Source organism: Akebia trifoliata, chromosome 9 (assembly GCF_017979445.1).
Source record: "Akebia trifoliata isolate Shusen 1 chromosome 9, ASM1797944v1, whole genome shotgun sequence".
NCBI lineage: Eukaryota > Viridiplantae > Streptophyta > Magnoliopsida > Ranunculales > Lardizabalaceae > Akebia > Akebia trifoliata.
This window is the reverse complement of record NC_141383.1, coordinates 9956986-9982304: the sequence shown is the minus strand read 5'-3', so window position 1 is coordinate 9982304 and position 25319 is coordinate 9956986. Positions and strand designations below refer to the sequence as shown.

The 25319-nt window shown below is 35.2% G+C and overlaps 1 protein-coding gene, 1 long non-coding RNA gene and 1 pseudogene across 5 annotated transcripts in view; 1 reads left to right on the top strand and 2 right to left on the bottom strand.

Annotated features, from left to right (window-relative positions):
• LOC147394266 (CDP-diacylglycerol--serine O-phosphatidyltransferase 1) overlaps positions 1 to 8077 on the bottom strand; it is a 30013-nt gene extending 21936 nt beyond the window's left edge. The window contains exons 1-4 of one of the 3 annotated variants that reach the window (XM_086453057.1): positions 7869 to 8077; positions 4594 to 4786; positions 2588 to 2656; positions 2416 to 2475 (exon numbers count right to left, since the gene is read on the bottom strand). In XM_086453057.1, coding sequence (XP_086309183.1) covers positions 2416 to 2475; positions 2588 to 2656; positions 4594 to 4754 — 290 coding nt within the window. In that variant the 5' untranslated portion in view covers positions 4755 to 4786; positions 7869 to 8077. Of the gene's footprint in view, positions 1 to 2415; positions 2476 to 2587; positions 2657 to 3966; positions 4066 to 4593; positions 4787 to 7677; positions 7800 to 7868 lie in introns of those variants that run through there. The other 2 variants (XM_086453059.1, XM_086453060.1) reach the window with 2 other exon arrangements.
• Positions 8078 to 8383: 306 nt separating this feature from the next.
• LOC147394265 (cell division topological specificity factor homolog, chloroplastic-like) lies at positions 8384 to 10917 on the top strand (annotated as a pseudogene). The gene is made up of 2 exons (XR_015181265.1): positions 8384 to 8897; positions 9927 to 10917. The product of XR_015181265.1 is annotated as a cell division topological specificity factor homolog, chloroplastic-like (transcript).
• Positions 10918 to 11580: 663 nt separating this feature from the next.
• LOC147394264 (uncharacterized) lies at positions 11581 to 14304 on the bottom strand. Its single transcript, XR_015181510.1, has 3 exons — positions 14139 to 14304; positions 12736 to 12849; positions 11581 to 12081 (listed from the first exon to the last, which is right to left on the bottom strand). It is a non-coding gene; the product is annotated as an uncharacterized LOC147394264 (long non-coding RNA).
• Positions 14305 to 25319: the final 11015 nt, after the last annotated feature.

Genomic DNA, 25319 nt, shown 5'->3' with positions numbered 1-25319 from the left:
TGTATGATTGATAGAGAATATCGAGGATCACATGCACGCCAGATTGGCATAGATGAAGATGGCTAGTTAATGATCATTAATAGTCTAGAGTAGTCAAGAAAGAATGACCTCCTTGATTTGGCCCGTTTCTTAAGGCCTTGATCAACGGCCAACCTGAGCCGGAAAAAAGTTACCCAAATTGTGGCAGAGGCTGGCCATAGAATCAGGAACTAACGGTGGGGTTCCACACTGGTAAAGTATTGGAATAATCGTATTTTGACTGAGATGTTCACATCAGTCGTGACCCTCAACTCTCTATTATAGTACTCTATTATTTGATGATTATATTACGAACAATTGTTTCTTCAGATTTTTAAGTGTTTTAATTTCCTACTAAATTTTATGATATCGGTGTTCAATTATTTTTAACTATGTGTTGAATATCAAATATGCATGATTTATGAATTCTTAGAATGTTTAAACTGCATATAGGATGCTGTTATTTAGAATTGTAAGATTCCCCTATTGGGTAACTCCCCTGTTACTCAACCCTACGACATCACAAATTTCAGGCGCACCTGGTTTAGATGATCCTTCCGAGGAGGCTCAGTGCCAGGGCCTTATAGATGATCAGTCCAAGCTTTCAGGAGTGGAGTATGGGTATTACTGGTAATAAGTCTTAAACTAGAGTTAGGTTTAAGTCTTTAGCTATCGTTTTTTGTTATGTAATTATGAACACTATAGTATGTCATTACTGTTTTATGTATATATGTCAAGTGTTTTTTATGTTTGAGGATACGTGTGTTCTGTTGAGCAATGATCAGGGATGACATATAGTTATATTATTTGTCGTTCAAGTTTATGTATTGATTATCATGACATGGGTTTTATATCATGCCTCGGAATTTAACTTGGGAATCATGGGGATTCGGGTTGAATTTTTGGGGCGTGACAATAGCACTCTAATGATGCTCCTCACAACATGAATAAGCATACATCTCTGTCAAAGAAGGAAGTTGCTCATTTCCTATATTTTGACACGGGCTTGCTCATGCTCAAGATTTAGCCCTATAAGTAACTCAAACACTCGATTCTCCTCTACCAACTTCTTATAAGTGGCTGCATCAACCAAACACTAAGCCTAGAATTCTGATAATGATCTGACTCCTCATATAAAAGACGAAAGTTGTATAGTATGTGGATATGGGTTTTTCGACTTTCTCCATTTCCAAATAGTTTGTTGTAGCTTATACACTCACGCCATGTTGCCTACCTCAAAAACATTTTTCTGGTAGCATCCTAATTCCGATATGTGGTTGATAGAAACAAGTAATTACTACTAATGATTGGCTACATAGAACGGAGTAGCCAAAACCTAACAATAGCCTTTTCTGCATCCCATCTCCCAAAGATGGATCATTTGGGTAGGGAGAACATTTGTCACCTGTCAAATACCCCTTCTTTCTTTTACCCTTGAGATATAATATGGCCAATTGAGATCATACAAGGAAATCGTGACCATTAAGCTTCATAATTGCAATCTGAAAATTCAGAGCCTCCTTATGAGACAAATCCATGCTCTCACCACCCATCAGGTATGCATTAAAAGATTGACTAACTTCCGACATGGAAAAATACACTAAGGACAATCACGAAAACACTTGTTGAGAACTAATATAAGCCATGTGAGAGCTACGAACTTTCCCAGATGATACACAAACAACATACCCTTGACTTCAACACACCACCCCACTAAAACTAATGATCTTGCTCTATGGGGACACAAGACTTTTCACCAATAAAAAACCATAATTGATTATTTAAAAAAATAACAAATGGAGGCAGAAAATGGATCATCGACACTTCAATAGAGATTCAAATAGTAGATTTTATAGGGTTACGGTTTTGGAGATAATGAAAGAGGAGAAAATAATGAAAGTTTGAGGAAAAGGTGTTGTGTCACTTACCACTCACATAAAAATTAACTTCAATGATGCAGATTTTTCAAGTCAGAGGATGTTTTGTTAGAGGTACTTGGGCTTCTTTTTTATTGGTGAAAGTGTAAGCTTTGTACAGAATTTAGAGGGGTCTTTTTAAGGATTTTTCTTCCGTTGGGAGTTTTTGTGCGAGGGCCAGGGGTAGTCTTTTGTCTTTTTTGGTCGGACACCTCGGCCTGCTTTTGTACAGTCTTTCCTTCTCTTTCTTAAAACTTTGTACTTATCAAAAAAATATATATATCATAATAAAATGTTTCAAAAATAAAAGAAAAGACATGTATCTTAAAATCTTCTCAATTATTTTATTCACGTGCTAGAAGGAAAACAACAATCACTACATCCAAAATAAAAGAAATGACTTGTATCTTTGAATCTTCTATTCACGTGCTAAAAGTAAAACACGAATCATTACATCCTTGTAATTGGACTCTTAACTTACGTAGAAGGTGCTTGAAGCAAGCAATAAGTGAGGAAAACAGCAATCATCGCCCACACCCCCCTATCGAAAACAATGAATAGGAATCAGCAACAATTTAACAAAGTCTATAAAAAACAGAAACTTTCAACAATGTCCATCATGTCATTAAAATAATATTCAAACAGCAACGTACCTCTTCACAGATATAACAACAATTTCTCCAGATGAACTATTTTCTGGATCAAGTGCCCCACTTGCCCAACTGATAAGGACATGCAACAAAAATTTAAAAAAAAATTATTTGAGTAGTTAGTCAAAGAAACTCCTGCATTACAATCATTTACATAATCTATAAGGAAAATTTGGGATGCCCTCGAAATTTCCAGTGATAAATATGATCTTTCTGGATCCCATATCATCAATCAAATCCATATTTTATCAAGCATTATACATTTATGACCCTTAATTCTTAGAGAAGTAGATATCAAAGTTCTCCCACCTCCCCTACCAAAAGAAGGCCAATATGCATTTCTCTTCCTCTTGATCGGTAAGATCAGTATGTGTTTGGAAGCAGGGCCGGTGGTTGGTTGTTCAATGGAGAATTATGTTTCTACCTATAATCCAGCTAGGTGAACATGTAGTACCAGTTTTTTTTTTTTTTTTTTGATAGGCAAACAAATATGTTCATAATACTAAAAGGAGGCCGAGGAGACCAACCACAAATACAAAGAAGAGAAAAAGCAACAAAAAGAAAGGCATGTGGGACCAGTTTTTTCCACCATCAATGATCCTTATTTGCTTTGAAGTTTTTCAAATCATTTTCCTAAAATAAAATTTTGACATCACCCTGTCCTTAATCTCCACATAAACAGAACTAGGGACATAGGCCATGAAAAACACGAGTCTTGCGGTCAGTAGATTTGAACATGAGTCAATATTAACCACATCCCTTCTGATGAACTACACAGCTATACTACCTTTTGAAAAGAAGTGCTTGCAGGCATGAAAGAAGCAACTTTTGAGGCTTAAGCTTTAACAGGATTCATTGAGGCCTTAGACAGAATTGAATTGAAGAACAAAATTCATTCAACTGACCTCGAACGCTTATTTTTTCCGTTGGGAGATGACCAGATGATGAATGAGGCTTGTACCTCATCCTATCAAGGCAAAAACACAACTAAGTAAACAAGGTTTTCCTTTGTTCCTTCACCATAACATCGCCTAATGCAATAAGGTCAAAAATCACCAAAACAGAAATGGTTTCCTCCGTCTTCATTTTATTTGAGAGAATCCTAAGCTCCTTTGCCCTAGTTTTCTAATTTGAGAGATTGTGTTATTATTCCTTTTCTTTGACAAGTAAAAAGATTTCACTAAGAAAGAAAAGGCAAGTATGCAAAAAATAATATATATAATTAAAAATTAAAAATAAATAAATAAAAAATAAAACAACAAAGGTAAAACAAGGCCCCATGAGATCTGAACAAACACCCACCCTTAAGGATACTCACTATTCAAAGAATGCCACCTAAACATGAAATCCTCGGAAAAGAAATCCCTAAATTCCTTAAATACCTTACACCACAAACACATTAACCCCAAAATGTTGACGTTGACTTCATTAACAGCAAGCTCCTTTCCCTCGATGAAGCTCTTTGTAAAATAATGAGAATTCTATGGAAACATTAAAAAAAAAAACATGTCAATGAACAAAATCCAGTTATCTTTCTTCCTAAATGAGTGATAAACATGATTCTAATTGCTAGAGGTTCACCATGGGTCAAAACATGAAGATGCAAATTTACAGCAAAAGTTGGTCAAGGCACTGGATTTGACAGCACTAAGTGAAATTAATGTATGGTGGTATTTGCTGGTATCCAACCAACGCCAACAAAAGCAACAAGATTTAATAGATCATTAAAAGAAAAAGGACAAAAACAATCAAAGAAAAAAAATTCCAACCAGACACAATCAAAAAGTTATTACATGATATTTTCGGGCACATAGGAATTCCTTCGAGAGAAAAAAAACAAACAAGCAAATATTACAATGGAAAGGAAAATTTTTAAATTCTTTATCCCATAAGACAATGAAACACTATGTTTCACCAAAACAAAAAACAAAAAAAACAAAAAAAGGGAAAAGTTAAAAAAAGAAAAGCATCCTAAAATCGCTTAACTCTTCATGAGCATTGGTACTCACATAAGTAGGCATGCACCAATAAGTAGCAAGGAAACAGTACGAGGCTTGTACGCCCATGCTGTCCATGGATCGAGTTCATCGCCACCATTCAGCAAGTTCACCTCGTTGTTTTCTCGAACAATAAGATCCCTTCTTGTTTTTTTGTGACCATTGGGTTCCATAGGCCTGGTTCTCTAGTGGTGTAACTTACTCCCTGCAAATCATAGAAGAACATTTTGATTTGTGGGACAGATAATATTTGGTTATATTTACAAAAGCAATACCAAAAATTGGCAATCTTGTTTCAGGATATGTGAATCCTCACTAGCATTAGTGCATGGCTGATAGGCAAGTACTAGAGAAACTAAACAGGACGTCGGATTCAATAGGCTCATGAAATATTAGTGAAAGAAGAAACCATTATCTCACATAACATCTGAGCCACTGTATCCGTTTCCAAAGAGAAGTGTTTGTGATGGTTTAAATTTTTTTTTTTTTTTTGGATAAGTAGTTTGAATGTTTTTTAAACATTTAATGACTCCCCCAAATTACAGACAAGGTCTATGAAACTGTACTGAAACAACCAATGGAATATTTAATCAAGATGAGCACATCAAAATCATATTACTTCAAGAAAATGTAACAGAGACACAGAAATTTATGTCGGTGTCAGTCACACTTTCACAACCCTATACACCAAGACATCCATTACATTTTATCCCATATGTTTGAGAGGTATATTGAAACTATGTTAATTCATAACTTCATGCTAAGTGTACAATATAGAACATGTTCAAATAAATTGACATACTTTAATATCATAGAACCAATAAACAGAACATGGATGCAAAAAAAATTGGCACATTGAAATGTCCAAAAAAATCATGTGTGCAACACGAGTCCGAAGGTGTCCGACCTGGTGAGTTCATAGAAAAATGGAGTGTTCTTTTTATATAGCTTCCAGAAAATGGGGAAAAAATCATCTAACCATATCGGTAGGCAAATAAGTTTTCAAGTGTATACTAAAACTTATTGAGTGCCATGTGAAAGGCAGATTAGTAAAAGTCAGTTAAAGTGAAAAAAATTGGGAGCCACGTATTCTAATCAACCACATTATCAATGTGAACTCCAAACATTAAAACACACTAACTGGGTCTACCAAAAAATTGAAGTCATGAAAGAATAAACTAGGGAAAACAAGAACAGTCCCAAAGCTATGAAGGCACTTCGCTCATGTGGAAATCCTCTGCATAAATTCTCCACACGGTTTCAAGAGAAAAATATGTCAAATTCCATGCACAGAAAGAAATTGCCCTCAGATTATTATTATTTTTTTCTTTATTTTCTTTTTTGATAGGTAAAGTCACCCTCAGATATTCAAATAGCATTGGCTAAGGCTTGCGGAAAAGCCTAGGTGTGCTACAAAAAACAAATTGCCAAAGAAAGGGGAAAATGGTTAATAATTATCCAACCCCAGCTTCTCCTTATATCTACATTAAGATATTTAGCATGAAAGGGTTTCCAGCTGAAGCAAGCAAGCACACACAAGTAGACTTACTGATTTATATAAACAAACCCTCGTAGAACCTTTCACTTAATCATTAAACTTTTAACTAGTAGCAGAAGTCATATCTGCATTACAATGTACTTCTCACAAGAAAGCTTATGCTAGCAAGTGAAAGACAGGTTTAGTAATTGCTATTTAAAGAGAAAAGGTATTATTAATAAGCATTTAAGTATTGATTTTGGTTACCATAACATCTAAAATTAATACAATATGATATGCATGCATATCAGTGTTTATTAATTACTACTCAATAGAAATGACAAACAACTAAAATAGAAACTAACAAAATGTAGCTTGGTGCACGACATGAATGACTTGATCAGTATATATTAGAATGATTAAAACATATGAAAAGCAATCGAATAAAATATGGCCCGTACAGTAAACCCAGAATGATTATATAACCCAATAAACAGAGAATGACCAAAGCCTTAAAAAAAAAATAGAATCAATAAAATAAGGTTTTAGAGGCATGCACACATTAGGGTATCAGAATTTCATCTCTTTCAGAATTCAGAGGGAACAAAATCAATGTAGTTTCCCCTCCTGAACAACTTTTAGAAGTCAAAGTCCGTTTATAACCCAATAGCATTCCAAATCATATATAATAGCTGTCCCAGTCGACTTGTTATTATGTCAAACTATTAGTATGGTTTTAAAATAGTTGCAATTGTAAATGAACCATGAAAGAAATCAACCAAGGATGTATTAACTCAAAATGTTTGAAAGGAATTCAATCTTAGTTCTGACATGATGTAGGACAACCCAAGATCTCTGAGTGATGTCCCCATCAGCATATTTAAGAAATTATTCTCCACACAACATATCCTCCAAAAAATGAACCCCATCTCCATGTCAACCCTATACTCTCTATGTCTATAGCTAAATCATGAACAACATCCCCATTGATGCATTTTCTCAAACAATTCAGCTTGGTTTTCACTTGTGAATCCCACCTCACTACCAGGGGTCCAACAACAGTAAAACATTTTACATAGCATAACTGATCGTGTTCATGTGTGTTTTAAATTTGTGAAATTTCTTTTTTTTTTTTTAAATCAATTACTTAATATTAATAATTCGATGAATTCTCAATACCCACCAAAAATCGAAATTCCATACACGCAATTATTCATACAAACATAACAGATTATGTCGACCTGCAGATTTAACATCTAAAATAAAGAATTAAACCAGCTTAAGTACTATTTTCAAATTATTTAACCAATAATCAATCAAACAAATACGAAAATCAACACTTTTTTCTTTTTTTCTTTTTGATAAACTTATCTTTTTTTCAAACATTAACACCTGAATCAACAAAAATTAAATAAACAGATTGCATTTTCCATCCAATAAGGAAAACATTCAAAAAATAAAAATCGGAAAACACCATAAATGAAAAAGTTTCCTAACCTAAGAAGCATATTGCATGTAATTAAAAAATCAAATTTGTCATCAACAAACACTACCGAAAAAATCAAACTAACAATAAATAATAAATAAAATTAAGAAAAAAAATTATTACATGGGCTTACCAATTGATTACATGAGCTTTAGATGAGGAAAACGAGATTAAAAAAAGTGGACGGAGAGACAAAGATCAATCCAAATTATTATAATTAAAAAAATGATGAGAAGAAAGAAAGATAGATTTTTAAAAAATATGGTTTTTTTAATGAGTTTAGTAACTACGTAGAAAACGCTGACAAGGAAGTATTAACCGTACGATGAGATGGCGAGAAGAACGTGGCCCTTCAAGATGTGAGGATCTTTTATGTAGAAATATATATAGAGAGAGAGAGTTGGATCCCTGGCTCTCGCTTTGGTGCTCGTGCGTGCTAGATAGAGAGAGGGAAACGAAGGAGGTAGATAAAGTTTGCAACAGCGGCGAAAAGGCAGAGAGAGAGAGAGAGAGAAAAGCTTGAAGATGCAATTAGAGTCGGACATACGCTGGGACCTCTTTAAATCCCAAGACACGGATCACTTTTTTTATTTATCATTTATTCTTTTAGAAGAAAATTATTGAGGCGGTAATTATTTGTGTTATTATTCAGTGTTTATTGGTGAAAAAAAATTCTGCACTACTTTGATGTTGAAAATTTTGATGTTAAAAAAAAATGTTGAAGCGATAAGTACTTAACTTTTTTGGGCATGGACAAATATACTTTCATTTTTTTGGGCATAGACAAGTATGTCTTTATACTTAAGGGAAGGGATCAGTAGACAAAATCTCAGATCAACATCCATACAAAATATCATGATCGTTGGATCACGATAGATCTAACGAAATCCGACCGTAGAATTTGACAAAAACAACATGTGCTGTTTATTCACTTAAAACTTTCATTATTTAGAAATACCTCCCCGTATTTATAGCTACTCAAATCAAATTTTTCTCTTCCCCATCGTCTTCTCTTCTCTTCTGCGACTCAAACCCTAACCATCTCCATTCATTGAAGAAGGCACAGATCAGGTGAAGACACCAGGTGAGAAAATTTTGTGGCCCAAGGGGCATATGATATGCGCAACATCTTCCAGTCGCTTGATTTGGCATGGACACTACTTCGTATTTTCCCCCGATGTGCTCCTCCATCGCATACCAGCAAAGACTTTAGATGAGTTCTACAGTCAAGACACAGCTAACTGACCAACTCTTGATCCTAGTCTTTGCTTAAAATTTGTAGCCTTAGTCTATTTTTCTGCTTCCTTCATCCCCAATAGGCCACATAGTTTGTCAGATTCAGCATAAATAAATGTGGGTTTTTCTGTTTTTCTGCTTAGAATCGTTGAGTTTTCTATAATCTGTACTTAATTTTCTTTGAGTCAACCAGGAATGGCATGGGTAAGAAACAATTAGGGCTTTTGTGATATTCTGAGTATAATGCACTTTTGTGTGTCTTGCCTGTTGTTGGTTTGCCTTTCTTGAATGTATTGAGATCTTTGGAAATTTTTTTTTTTTTTAAATCAAAGATTTATTTGAATGCAATAGATCCTTTACTTGTACATTAAAGGTGGTTGCTGCTATTTTACAATTTATTTGCACAAACTCTGTTTCTTTGAGATAATTTTTTTTTTTTTTTTGTAATTGTATACATGTACATCTTTATAAAAAAAATAATAAAGTAATAATCAACGCGTTTCAAGTTAGGTTCTCAATGTTTATGTGCGTGTTTTAATTTGTTTTTTGTTAGACCCCTCTGAATAAGGTTTAAGCCTTTCAAAGTATTTAGATCCTTTTCTCATGCTGGAAAGATTTGATAAAATAGAGTGTTTTCTAATTTTGTCTTGATTTATTAATTTATCTATGATGTCAAATTTAGTTTCATTTTTTTTCCTAGGTTTTATGACCGTTTTGTGTTCTATCAATGTGATGCACAAAATAAAAAGGGATCGGTAGCAGCTCTATGGTATGGCATGCATGTGCATTGCACGTGTAGGGCCCACTAGTAACTATTGATAAGATCTCACTTAAACGAGAAATTTAAAGCACATAGGTGAGGTAGCATCATATTTCTTTGTGGGTTTTTAATTGATGAGTTGTGTTGGAGTGACCTCAAGATTGTACCTCGTATCTGACGGGGAAGTGTGCAGAGATGCTTTTTCACTCGTTAAGCATCTACAATTTATGCACACTTCCCCGTTAGGGATGTGCGATATGAGGTACAGTCTTAAGAGTTGTGACTTTTTTACTCCCCATATTATATATTTTATATTGATATTTTTATCAGTTCATATTGGTACTACAGAACCCATATTTTCTTTCTTTTTTCTTGTTGCCTTGCAGATTAGATTCAATGGTTTCCTTACTGGAGTATCTAGCATTTCTGAGTTTACATCCAATTGGCCTCGAAATGAAGTCGGATCCCATAACATGCAGTATCATTGCCACAAGTCTTTTGCGATTACAAGTGAGAATAGTCTCTCTCCCAAAGCCATAAATAAGGAGGTCGAGGGTTTGCTCCTCAATGCCATAAATATGAGTTTCTTCGAGAATTTAAACTTGGCGTGGAAGATTCTATTCCCACCACTAGCAACGAAAAGAAGCTCAAATGTGAATATCGCCAAGCAATGCATGTAGATGATCCTCTACTCTGATCGATGTGCTGTTAGTGACGAGGCAAAGCAAAAGATTGTAAGCAACATAGTGAGTGCTTTATCAGATTTTGTGGAGATAGAGTCACAAGATAAGGTCCAACTCAGTGTCTCGACAAATCCGAGTCTTGGGACCATGTACTCTGTCACAGTTTCTGTTTGGTGGGTGAAACCTGAATATCAAGACCAAGATGAATTTGGGGGGATAACAAATATCGAGTACAAAGATATTGGTGAAAGGTCTGGCTCTGTTGATGTTATCTTTGATTTCTTCATACCCAATGAATGAGATAAACAGAGTAATTTCTATGTTTTAATTCTTCTTGGCGTGGAAATAGAGTTGTCGTATCTAAGGTTAAGATGAAAAACATAATTCCATTCCTCTGTCACAAAAGTTTGCTTCCCATTGTAGCTATTGTTTCTTGGATAAGCCTTTGTATTGCAAACAATTTGCATGGATCACCTAAATTCTTAAGAAATTTCAGCAAATAATTTGCAGTAGATGAAGTTGTGAAGAAGAATCTGATAGATATTTTTGATTCAGCTGCGAGGAAGATCGTGCTAGGAAATCATTACCAATATAAATGAATTGAATTTGTGATTGTATCATTCATCTTGTAGTTGGATATTGTACTAGACTGAAATTTACCTATTCTAATGAAATCAATTGTATGTCTGATTTAACTTTCTCAGCATTTCTTTTGGTGATTTTTATTTATTTATTTTTTATTTTTGGTGATTTCTTTTGGTAATATGTACATTTGAAAGGTTGAAGTCCATGACAGGGAAGATATGGGATGTTCCATCTCCAGTTTACCACTGTTGCCTAATCTGTGCGGTACTCGAGAATTGTGCTGATCCAAAAATGGAAAATCTTCTTTCTTGATATGTAACAACAGTGTGAAACACATTCATAGAGCACAACCAATCAGTGACTGTGTAAATACTAAATCGTTGGACAAAGTTAGAGACTGAACATATGGTGGTACGAACGAGAGTTGCCAACTTACACTACTACGGCAAAGCATGCTTGATGTTTACCAAAAAGGGAAGAAAAAATAAATCCAAAGTGGATTTATTTTATTTTATGGCAATCTGGAATTCTGGGACTTTGGAGGATGGTCAGAGACTTATTTCCCTGTCAAGCCAGTTAACGTTTGGTTTGCGGGTGCAAGTACACTCTCAACGGACTTACAGAGAGTGATTAAACTGGAACTAAAGCAACTTGGTGATTAAGAACGTTCATTCATACTATCTGGTGGGGACATTAAATTGAATGCTTTTCACGGCACGACAAATAAAGTATGCATACAAACATGAGGAAAATTGTATAATTTCAGTGCCAAACTCATTTATCCTTATGATCACTATTTTTCGACTGCTAACATAAGTCAGAATTTTGATTATTCCCCATCCCTGGCATGAAGAATTCAATTGAAGCTCCTCCAAGATTCCATAAACATGAACAACAATAATAAATGATCAAAAGAATCCTTTAGGTTGACAAAAACTTGAATACAAAGGTTTTAAAAAAAAATAGATACAGAAAAAAAGGGGCGCAAAACACAAGACTACAAAATAAATAAAAAATACTATACACCTTCAGCTTCAGCTATTCTTCTTGGCCTCTCAGGCTGTGACATTTTTAAAAGTCTCTTGGGCATCAATTTCCCTCCCGAGGCTAAAAAGGGCAGAAGCATGCATATAGGAGGCTATGGGCCACTCAGGGGATATGACTTGGGCTTCCATTACATCCCCAAGGGCTTCTCGTAGCATATCACTCATCAAATAAGACAAGCAGTGCCAAGCAAATGCCGTCGGGATACCATGGCTCCACCATCAATGAACTGTACAAAAGACATGCAAAAAATAGTTTGTATCATTACATGATGAATGAATAGATCAAACTCTAGGGGGGGCTGCTTAAGCTGTTGCAACTTGAAACTTAGCCAAGGATTCTAAGCTAGAAAACCATGACTTGCTAGTTCGAACTAATGGGAGTCTTATTATATTAAAAGAAATAAGTCTTGTGGTTTTTAATGTTATAAGGGCTGAGGTACCCCTTCAACTCAACCTTAATCGTGATTAAGTGGCACCTATTGGAGAATTCCTCAAGTAGTCAATCTAATTCAGTTCTAGACAACTATGTGACACAGAAAGTATTTCCTGAAAATGTTTCATTGTCAAGAACATAAAGGATGTAAATAAAGCTACAGACAAGATTTCATTTTATCGTTTGATGTCCTTTAGCATTAAGTATATGGTACATATTTACAAATGCATTTCTATTGGTCTAGGCTAAAAGGCATATTTAAATAATATCCACACAAGATGTTACTATCTAAATTTTCATGTAAATATATAGAAATGTCACATTTCAACCAAGATCACTATGTCCAACAGCTCATCTCTTATCTACATTTCTAAAATGTAAAGCCAAACACTAACTATGGCTAATAATCATTTATACAGCTTGGTGGGTTCTCCTTCTAAGGACTTACATGAGTGTAGCAATCGATGGCAGTCGCAAAATCTTTTGTTCGAAAACCAGTGTCTCCATGTTTCTTAGAATTCAAGGTCTCCTGCATTTGGTCTATCCACATTTGAAAAGAAAGCTACAGAGCAAGCAATAATGAGTAACATCAGGAGTTGAGCAACATTGAACTTGAGGAAACCAAAAAAAATTGAAGAATCAAGGAATACATGCCCTATTAAGATGAGGTTCTACAGTACCAATATGAATTGGTAAAAATATCAATATAAAATATGTAATATAGGGAGTCAGAAAGTCACAACTCTTAAGATTGTACCTCATATCGCACATCCCTAACGGGGAAGTGTGCATAAATTATAGATGCTTAACAAGTGAAAAAGCATCTCTGCACACTTCCCCGTCAGATACGAGGTACAATCCTGAGGTCACTTCAGCACGAATCATCAATTAAAGACCCACAAAGAAATATGATGCTACCTCACCTACGTGGTCTAAATTTCTCGTTTAAGTGAGATCTTATCAATTGTTACTAGTGCGTCCTACATGTGCAATGCACATGCATGCCATACCATAGAGCTGCTACCGATCCCTTTTTATTTTGTGCATCACACTAATAGAACACAAAACTGTCATAAAACCTAGGAAAAAAAAATGAAATTAAATTTGACATCATAGATAAATTAATAAATCAAGACAAAATTAGAAAACACTCTATTTTATCAATCTTTCCAGCATGAGAAAAGGATCTAAATACTTTGAAAGGCTTAAACCTAATTCAGAGGGGTCTAACAAAAAACAAATTTTAACACCCCCACATAAACATTGAGAACCTAACTTGAAACGCATTGATTATTACTTTATTATTATTTTTTTAAAGATGTACATGTATACAATTACAAAAAAAAAAAAAAAAATTATCTCAAAGAAATAGAGGTATTGCAAATAAATTGTAAAATAGCAGCAACTACCTTTAATGTACAAGTACAGGATCTATTGCATCCAAATAAATCTTTGATTTTTTAAACAAAAATAATTTCCAAAGATCTCAATACGTTCAAGAAAGGCAAACCAGCAACAAGCAAGACACACAAAAGTGCATTATACCCAGAATATCACAAAAGCCCTAATTGTTTCTTACCCATGCCATTCCTAGTTAACTCAAAGAAATATTAAGTATAGATTCTAGAAAACTCAACGATTCTAAGCAGAAAAACAGAAAAACCCACATTCATTTATGCTGAATCTGACAAACTATGTGGCCTATTGGGGATGAAGAAAGCAAAAAAAAAAAAAAACAGACTAAGGTTACAGATTTTAAGCAAAGACTAGGATCAAGAGTTGGTCAGTTAACTATGTCTCGACTGTAGAACTCATCTAAGGTCTTTGCTGATATGCGGTGGAAGAGCTTACCGGGGAAAATACGAAGTAGTGTCCATGCCAAATCAAGCGACTGGAAGATGTTGTGCATATCATATGCCCCTTGGGCCACAAATTTTTCTCATCTGGTGTCTTCACCTGATCTATGTCGTCTTCAATGAATGGAAATGGTTAGGGTTTGAGTCGCAGAAGAGAAGAGAAGACGATGGGGAAGAGAAAATTTTGATTTGAGTAGCTATAAATACGGGGAGGTATTTCTAAATAATGAAAGTTTTAAGTGAATAAACGCACATGCTGTTTTTGTCAAATTCTACGGCGAGATTTCGTTAGATCTATCGTGATCCAATGATCACGATATTTTGTATAGATGTTGGTCTAAGATTTTGTCTACCGATCCCTTCCCTATACTTAAAGGGTCAGGTTCAAAGGACAACCATTTCTACACACATATAGACAACGTGTTTTGTCTTATATGGGCAAAAATGTTTGGAATGGACTGATTTTTTGTGAGGATGATCTCTGTGATGAGGGGATCATCCTGGCAAAAAATCATCCCATTCCAAAACTTGTAACCCCATCAAAATTGATTTACAAAAATTGGACGGTCTATAATTTTTCAACAAAAATTGGACGGTCTAGAAGTTTCATAATGAGCTGATTTTTGGCAAGGATGATCTCCTCATCACATAGATCATCCTCATAAAAAATCAGTTCATTCCAAACATTTTTGCCCATATAAGACAAAACACGTTGTCTATATGTGTGTAGAAATGGTTGTCCTTTGAACCTGACCCATACTTAAAAGGATATTATTTCTTATATCTCCTAGATAAGTATATGAGCACCCCACAAATTAATAAATTCACACCATGATCAAATTGTTTTGTCTTATATGAGTTAAAAGTTTTGGAATGAATTGATTTTTCGTGAGAGTATTCTCTACAATGAGGAAATCATCCTCACCAAAAATCAGCCCATCCTGAAATTTCTAACCCAATCAAAATAAGTTCAAGAATCGTAAATCGTCATCTTTTTTTTTAAATTAATTTTGACGTGGTTAGAAGTTTCGGAATGGACTAATTTTTAGTGAGTATGATCTCTAGACCATATATATCATCATCACCAAAAATTAGTTCATTTCAAAAACTTTAACTCATATAAGACAAAAAAAAATTAGTTGTGGTGTAAGTTGCCCTTGTTAATTCGTAGGGTGCTTTTACAATTACACATCCTTCATTTCCATCGAAAATTATTCAACCCAAATTAAATTATTTCAATGTTGATTTCAAATTTTTGTGACTTGTATGACATTATTATTTTTAATTTGAAATTTATGGGCTTTTTGAAATAAAAATTATTATTTATAAATTGAAAATGTGAATATTACTTATTATTTAGAAATGAATTGTATTTTAATTTTATAAAAAAAATATTTTTTATTCAATTTATTAATAATAAATAGGCATTTAAAATATACAAAACAATGTATAATATGATTATAAGGGTAAAAAAGATAATTTATCAATTTCAACAATGTGTAACAAACATGATTCTGCATCTAAACAAATAATTTTTTCAGCACTTATTAGTTTTAACGTTTAATGCTATTCAACACTTCTTTTTTTCAGTTTAACAAACAGCACCTTAGTGCACCTTCCTCTTCGAGAGAAACGTCAAGAACACGGTTAGTAGAATATTTATTTCTTAATGCTCCCTCCCATGCTAAATAGAAAAATCTAATAATTGAGATTGACGATTCAAATCATTAAGAACAACATTTATCGCTTGTATATACCAAAAATTTGAGCATCAGTCATTTCTACCACAAAACAATAGTATTTTGATAAGATGATGATTCTCCAAGAAGTTAGTGGGTAGAGAAAAAGCACACCACCATCCTTGAAACACTTCCTAGAACCCTTGGACCAACCCTTGAAGCCTTTCCGAAACCTAGACATCTGAACCTTTTTCAGACCTGAAATCCTAAACCTTTCCTAGATACATTCCCAACTCTTCTTAGAAATCTAATACCAATTCTGAGTCTTCTTACAACCTTACTGAACCCCAAATACCCTTCCTACAAATTATTGTATCAATCCCCCAATTTTTAAGAAAGTAAGGATTTTTGTCGAGCTCTCGAAACCTTCTATAAAACCCTCATAGGCCCAACCCAAGTTGAAAGTCAACCCCTAACCACTCTCCAAGTCAAATCAATCTGATTTGATTAGAGACTGTCTAGACCAACTTGCAAGATCAATCTGGTCGGTCATAATTAACTTATCAACCACCCCAACTACCCCCAACATGTGTGTGAGAAGAAAACTCACAAATCAATATTCAATATCGATCTATGATGTGTATAATAAAAAGGTCAACCCCCCTCCCCCCTCCCCCCTCATTCAAGAAAACTAGCTTTTCCTTAAAGCTCTAACTTTCTCCTACTAAGTTTTCTATTGTCTAGAAGTCTTTCTCAACCTCCTAATGATCTAACCCAACCCGATGACCCTGAAACTCTATCTACTTCACTTTAACTTGCATAATTTCCTCCCCTATCACCCACATAGTCGAACCTATGCTTGCACCAACCAAATAATTTCTCACTTTATTCCTCAAATATATGAACCCTTATCTGATTTACTCAAACCATCTCCCACTTTTTCCTAATACCGTCGAACCTTTGTCTAATCGTCATCAAGCATTGCCCCTATTTTTTTTTATGCAAGGGAAGCTCTATCGACATCCCAACTCGGAGAAGCTAAACCCTGTCAAAGTTTTGTTTAATCATCTATTGAGCTTCTAGGCATAAAAATGTAATTAAATAAATTATTTATGTTGTAAGTTTTAATTTCCAATCGAGTATCTAGTTTTTAGTTCTCACTATAATGAAATTATCTGGAGTTCATCCTTGTGTATTGTACACTCAGAAAGACCAAATGAAACGACGAAAGGCTATTCCGTTCTATTTCCCACTCAAAACCAATCAATAGAGCTCAAATCGATTTATCATTTTTCCTATACAAAGTACAATTCAAATTGAATCCTCACATTCACTCACCACTCAAAATATCAAATCACAAAGCAAAGCACAAGATATTTTTCAAAGCAATGGTAAAAGAAGTCTTCCTTTAGGACGAGGATTGGGGTGCCCAATGATGAGTGCCTAAATGTTCACATTTATTTATATATTTTGTAGGAATATATCCACTTTTATAGGTAGCATTCAAGGTTTTACTTAGAAAATCATGTTTAGGTCAATTTCATGCCTTGCACATATTAATTTCTTAATTCGTGCATTTTGGCAATATTAATGTGCAATTAAAGGAGTCTAATTATGCACAATTATTTTGTAGGTGTCTCAAAGTCAGATAAATTGAGGACCTAAAAGGCAAAACTAGAAGCTGCATTACAATCCAAGCATGTGAATTATTCAATCATCAACAGTTAGAGTGAAACCACCTCTTGAAAGCCATGGCGTAGCCCATGAATCTTATTAGGTCATGGACCTCCTCTTGATTTGTTTTCTGTACTGAAAATTGTAATCGTTGATCTCACGTGTTTATAAACCTCAAATGCTCTACTTAAGCTTATAAATAGTCCCTTGGACCTTGGTTTAAAGGGGGTATTATTTTTTGTCACATTATTTCTCGAATGGGCATCAAAGTTGAAAAAGAAAAATTGGAATTAATCTCACAACTTTCCCCTACGCCAAAGTTAAAAACATTAGAATTTTTGTTGTCACATAAGATTCTATCATTATCGAATTCCTGAATTTTGAAAAATCACGAAACCATTGTGGATAGCCATGGATAAAAGTGTTTCTAGTACAATGATTACAACTTGTGCTAACATCTTTTGCATGGTGAAAGGAGAATTTTTGAAAGTTTGTGTGAACAAAACTAGTGAAAAAAGTAAGTTATAACTCAATGAGTTAAAAGATCTTAGGAATGATGCATATGATTGTGCAAAAAGGTACAAAGACTGTACCAAGTTTTTACACAATAAATATATCATTAGGAAGGAATTCCACCCATGCTAGAAAGTTTTTCTTTATAACATACGTCTTCATCTTTTTCCTAGGAAACTTAAGTTTCATTGGATTGGATCATTTATCATCCAAACAATTCATCATCATGGTGATGTCAAAGTCCTTAATCTAAAAGATGGATCAACTTCTCAAGTCAATGGTCAACGTCTAAAATATTTTCTCGAGTGTATTCCTTTAGAGGGTGAAGAAATTCCCCTTGAAGAACCAGTTTATCTCATCTAAGCCAAATCCAGGGCTTTAGTTTGGTTGAAGATATTAAACTTACTGTTTCTTGAGAGGCAACCCATGGGTAGTTAGTTTTATGCCATTTTTAGAGAACTCAACTTTAGTTGTTGATTTTTTTTCATCGTTGAATTCGACATTTTTTAACTATTGTCACACTTTGAGGGGTTTATTTCTCTCAATAAGAGAATTCTGAAACATGTAAAAATATTCTAAAAGAAATACCATAATTGGTCTCATATGTTTAGGGTTGTACACCACTTAACAGAAAGAAATGGTCTACCTAAAAATAAGTTTTCACCTTGCATGCCTACAACAATGCCTCCCCTTCTAGACAGGGAATGTCAAGTTGAGTCAACTTTGGCATCAACTCCAATTTTGGAGTATAAACCCAAAGATCCTAGATGGCATAGTCCAATCGTCTGAGTAATGCCACATATTTTATGTGTATTTCAAGAAAAAAAATTTAGATTAAAACATGTGAATTTTTTTCTTAAAGTTGAAATTTGACGAAATCAATTACATCATTAGATTCGCAACGAAAAATTAATCAAAATAAACTATAATTTTTTGAAAATCAAAGCACAGGACATTTAGGTTCTTAACATAAATTATCAAATGACTGTTACGTCTTTTTAACTCTTTAAATATTAAACTCAATAAGAATTTACAGATTTTTTTTTTACGTACTTTTCCTTTTCAAGAAAATAAAACCATAGAGCAAACTCTAGCCTCCAAAAACTTTTTGACTTGATTTCTGAGAGGATTCATTAAGGTTTTTCATAGGAGATGAGATTGTCTGAGTCATCGAAAGCTTCAAGGAGAAATGTAAAGTTAAAGTTTTCAATCACTCCAAAGAGAAGAGCATATAAGTTATGCCAGATTTTTTACGTTCTTCATGGATTTTTAGCGTCAAAACAAGTAGGGAATTTCTAAACTTCTATAATAGTTTTAGTTTTCATGCATCATAAGTTTTTTATCCAAACCTTAACTATGTTGTTAAAAAATAAGAAAATCCGTTATTTTTGCAAAACTCACGATCAATCTTGTAGTGTGATAATTTCAAGATAAAACCAAGTTTTAAAATTTAATCTTTCCTATTTTATTGAAGAAAAATCAAATTTTGAAGTCCAAGATCGCACCTAGCAGAAACTTGTATTCTATAGTAGTTTCTCTCGATGCCACCGACAAACTCGTTGGTTCCACCATCAGCCACCGTTCAAGGCTTTATCGGTAACATCGACAAACCCATTGGTGCCACCAATACAAAATGAATTTTTACAAATAAATATTTTTTGATCTCGACCAAACTTGATTATTTTATTCCAAATAACTCTATAAGATGATTCCCGACGTGTAAAATTGTTTAAAGCTTTGTTTTCAACTTGTTCAAGGTTTTTTTATGAATTTTGATTTAAAACATCAAAAGTTTTTGTAACACCCCGAATTTTTAATTCGTATCTCGAGGAAAAAATAAATAGTGGAATTTTAAGAAAATCTTAAAAGTGGGATTTAGGGGTAAAACTTTAGGATGTTTCTGATCATTTTTAATGGAATCTGACCTCACCATTAGATTCAGAATGATAGAAAAACATAGTTTAGCCTGTAAGCACGCTCAAATGCGAGTCCGAATATAAAAGTTGCAAAATCCTCGATTACCGGGTCGGACCAGGCTAAAACAGTGATTTTTTGTTAGAGGAATAATTTTTAAAATTTGATCATACCATTGGGTTCATAACAAAAAATTATTCAACATAGACTATTTATTTGTCATTTTTGGAGATCAGGAAGTCGAATTATCACCAAAAACGAAAACGACATCAAGTTTAGGGGTCACCTCAGGCCAAAAATGTAAATTTTTGTTAGAGATAAAATTTGTAGAAATTGACTACACCATTAGATCCGGAACGAAAAATTAGGCGAAATAGAGTATTCATTCGTCAGTTTTGGAGTCCGGATGATCAAGTTATCATCGATCGAAACAATTGACAAAATACCGAATTCGTCCCACATTTTATTTAAATAATAAATTTAATTTTTTTTTTATCTCATCTTCCCCACCGCGTCTAAACAGCCGAGACCAATACGAAATGACATTTTTTTTCTCTTCCACCTTCCACCTCAGATCTCTCGCAAACGGTCCACTTTCGATGATCGCCGCAGAAGAGAAAAAGGTCCGCAGCTTCGTTCTCTACAAAACCCACCAACCTTTTTTCATTTCACTTTCTATTTCACCCGATATCGTCAAAAATCAGTCGTATTTGGATACGGAAATTTCGAAACTTTGACCTCGGATTTCGTCCGTTTCCAGGTCAAACCGTCTTCCGACGCAGAAGGGAGAAACGTCCGCAGCCTCATTCTCTACACAACCCAATCAAATTCCTTCCGTTTTCTTGTCTTTTTCACCCCGTATAGTCAAAAATCAGCCGTATTTTTATACGGAGATTTTCGTAATTTCGACCTCGATTTTCATCGATTTCGGGGTCAAACCGTCTTTCGCCGTAGAAGGGAGAAGAGACGAGTACATCGAGATCTTCAAAACCACCGGGCCGGTTTCGAAAATCAGCCGCTTCGAAGTTCGGTCCGTCTCGATTTCCGTGCCGTTCGCCTCGATTTTCACGCACGTGTTTCAATTCCGTCGCTTAGTGATTGTAAGGAACTCTCAATTTCTATTAGTAATCGTAGATTGTGAAAATTGCATTTAGGATTTTATAAAAAAAAAATTTGGATGTATTTCCGAAATGTAGAAGTTTTTTTTCATTTAAAAAATTCACGCCAAAAATTGCATGATTGATATGTTTAATTGTATTTTTAACAAATTATACGTGGGTAAGGTAGTTTAACGGGTTATTTCCATCAATTGGGTCTTGTGCACTGCTCGGACCCCGTTTTGATATAAAATTTGTTTTCTTTTTCAATATTATTGATAAAAATAAATTCGTTAGTTGGAAAATGTGATTTAATATTCAATGAACTCATATTGAGTTGATGAATATCAGAAAATGGATGTTTTATTGAAGAGATTGAAAATTGTAAAAATCGAAAAAAAGGGAAAAAGGGTATGAAACGGTAAAATGTCAGAGTCACACTCGAGGGGTGATGTCTGTATTTTACGTTGTTGTGTTGTGTGCAGGTTGGTGAATAGATATCCAGGGATAATATTGTTAGTTGCATGTTTATTTAAATTTCTGTTAGCGCGAGGCGCTCCGTTATGTTATTTATTTTAGGCCCGGTGGCCACACTTGCATGGTAGGAAACTGGATATCTATTCTCAACCTTGTATTGTTAATTTCTCTTTTGTTTTCAAATGAAAATAATATATATATATATATATAGGAAAATGTTCAGCACCCTAAGTTTTACCACACACTTTAACAAACGTTTTTTGTCCTACATGGGTTAGAAGTTTTGGAATGAGCTGATTTTTGGTGAGGATGATCTCTATGATTAGAAGATCATCCTCCCCAAAAATCAACCCATTCCGAAATGTTTAGCCCCATGTTTACACGTTGAAAAACCGTGAACCGTCCATTTTTTGTAAATCAATTTTGATGGGGTTAGAAGTTTTGGAATGAGCTGATTTTTGGTGAGGATGATCTCCTCACCATAGAGATCATCCTCACCAAAAATCAGCTCATTCCGAAACTTCTAACCCATGTAAGACAAAACGCGTTTGTTAAAGTGTGTGGTAAAACTTAGGGTGCCGAACGGGGACCCATATATATATATATATATGTACCTATTTTGTGAACTGTTAAAGAGTTTGTGAATGCCTGAAGGGATAGTACGTCATATCATCCGGAGTGGTGTACTATCCTGGGATGTACGGTAGGGACCACCAAGCTCATACGTGGTATGGGACGCGTATGAGAGTGGAGTCACAACTGGAATCCGGGTTTATTCCTCTCTATCTTTACCAGTGAACTTGTAACGAATGGTTTGTATATTTGGGAATCACATGTACGCCTGATAGGCATAGACGAAGATGATTGGTCAGTGATCACTAACAATCTATAGTAGTCGAACGTTCTGACACATCGAAAAGAGACCCATTGCTTACGGTCACGTCAAACGGCCAGCCTGAGCCGGATAAATGGTCAACCAAACGTGGTAAGGGCAGCGACCGGCCACAAAATCAGGAACTAAAAGCCAGAGAGAAATTGTAACATCATGTCCCGACTGGGAGCGATCCAGTCGTGAATCCCAACACTCTAATTCCAATACTCCACCATTGTGTATTATGTATCTGCTGCTTTACGTTGATATATAAAATGAAATACATGTTTAATGTTTCCATTTGATCAATTAGATTTGTACATATAGAAAATGATATAGTGAGTACTGTTGATTGATGTAATGTCAGTTTTAAAATATTTAGTTGCTCATCCCTGGCTATATGTACCAGTTAATCGTAGTTTATTATGTAAAACTTTGATTATTTTAAAATGATTCAGTATGCTTATTCGTTCATGCTAGGAGGGGTTATTGGCAGAAATTGTTTGTTTCCCTACTGAGTAACCATTGTTAGTCATCCTTTCCTTCTCTATTTTTTAGTTTCAGATTCAGAGCTTGGCGAGGCAAGTATAGAGTACGAATGAGGATCATCTGGTTGGTCAGATAGACAACCAGAGTTCGTCACCTGGTAAGTACTAGGGTTATACCCCCTAGTGGTGTCAATTCCCCTAGGTAGTTTTATGGATTCTGTATTGAGTGTTAGGAATTCTGTTAGAGTGAGAAATTTTGTATAATCCTGTATTCTAGTTATTCTTCCGCACTCTGATCTTTCGTATGTTATTAGACGTATATAAGCTTCCGCTAGTATTATATTTTATATATGTATGCAGGATTGTATGTCGGTTATCAGGTGCAGGTTGAATGCCTTGGAATGCTAACATAAACAGAGGAGATCATGCCGAAATTTCGAGGTGTTACATAATACCTTGAGATTTGACATGGGGATTTGTGTTAGCGTTTGGCGGGGCGCCACAGTTTTGAAAACAAACTTGTGGACTATTTAAATTCAAATGATCATACTATAGGGGTGATGCCCTATGGAAGAGAGTATGGACTAACCCCGTAACATGATCCCCGGATTCAGATTTTTATAGTAGATTAGTTTTTATCCATTTTAGAGTCAGTTTGGTTCCTAGACCACAATAACTAGGTGGCGACTCCCAAACCTCAAGGGTCAAAAGCGGATCCGCGCACCCCGCGGGTCGAGGGCGCTTTCAGCTCGACCCAAATCTCCAGCCTAAACAAGTTCGAGAGATGCTGGGAGGAGACATAGATCACCTTTTCGAAACAAAAATAGACGAACCTCATGTCTAGCCCACTTTAGATAAACTCAGACCTTAACCTCTTTTGTACCTTTCCATTACACTTAGCCTTAGCCAACATTTCGTCCCACCAAAAGTCCTTTCAGATCAGGGAATGTTCTAAGGTATCATAATGACGGTGGCAGCACCAATGATCTTGCGACTTGGTCCGGACCCCAAAGTCTTGCTAGTCGTTGGAAGATTCGAGAGGGGAGTCCAGGTCGAATATTCGAAAAAAAAGAGTACTCGAAGTGTAGAGTAATCGATCTCGCGGCTCAACTTGAGTTGTCGAGCCACGAACAGTCGTCAGCAAACTCGAGAGGGGAATCTAGATCCGTTACTCGAGAAAGAGTGCCACTACAAGAGTAGAGTCGCTGATCTCGAAGCTCAACTTGAGTCACCAAGCCACAAAGACACAGAGGCTCCAAATAAGATTTGTAATGTATAAATCTAAAAGAAATACAAGCATAGTCTGAAAGGGCATAGTGAAAACCTGAAAGGGCGCTATGAGTAAAAGAATCAGACTATGGCAAGATTAAAACCACCGGCACGATGAAAACCCAAAAAGGCGTCGATGCGCAAAAATGTGGAAATCGGGTCTGGTGAAAACCGTAACTGGCACCAGGGGCAATAAGGAAAAACAAAAGAAAGAAAAAAAAAAAAAGTGAAAAACTCCTGGCCCGCATGAGTATAAACTATGAACGACGAAAATTTCCCAAGTCCCATGCTCAATCGATATTCACCCAGTACTGGGGCACTGGGGATGACTCTAAAAAGAGCTTGAGAACTGCTGACATCTATATCCTCAATAGTTGGCAAAAACACAAATATCATCGAAATAACAAAGGTCTTTTAAAAAAAAAAAAGTTTTCATATTTTGGATCTACAATACCAATTAGACAAAGACAAACCCAAAAATAAAAAAATTCAAATGCTTTCAAAACTACTATTTTGGGCCGATGATGAAAAATCTAGGACTTATTCAAACATCATGTTTTCAAAGCAATAGATACACTTGAGGCCAAGTAAGTAAAAAACCTATTTTCCTTTCATTCCAAAAAGTTTCACATTACGTTTTGCAAAGGAAAAGAAAATACAAAAAAAAAATGGTGCCAATCACACATCTCGATGAGAAATGAAGAAGGAATCGAGTCTCTCTTCTAAGGCACGAATGCGGGCGGCTTGCCCCGTTATTACCACTTCGGCATCCGAAGCATCACGGTTCACCAGGTAAGATGCAAAGGCATCAAAACAAGGACCCTGGGCAAGCCTTTCCCCGAGATCCTCAATCTCTGCCCTCAGGATAGAAGACTCTTCATTCTTCAAAAACTCGAGTCGAACTATCTGGTTCTTCAGATCATTTTCAGAACGTAGCCAAATCTTTTCAATCCGCTTATGAGACATCTTCATTTCCGCCAGTCGATCACGGTGGTCAGAGGAATGAGAATCAGAAGACCTCCTTTGAACTGAAGGCGTGGCACAAGTTCTCTCAGCAATCTGTTGTTGCATCCAGAGTTGGTAGTTTTGAAAAGAATAACCTGGAAATACAGGATGATCAAGAGTCACCACGCTCTTCCAAGCTTTCTCTAACCATTACGCAATTGCCATGAGGGGGGAGAAGGAGAAAAAGAC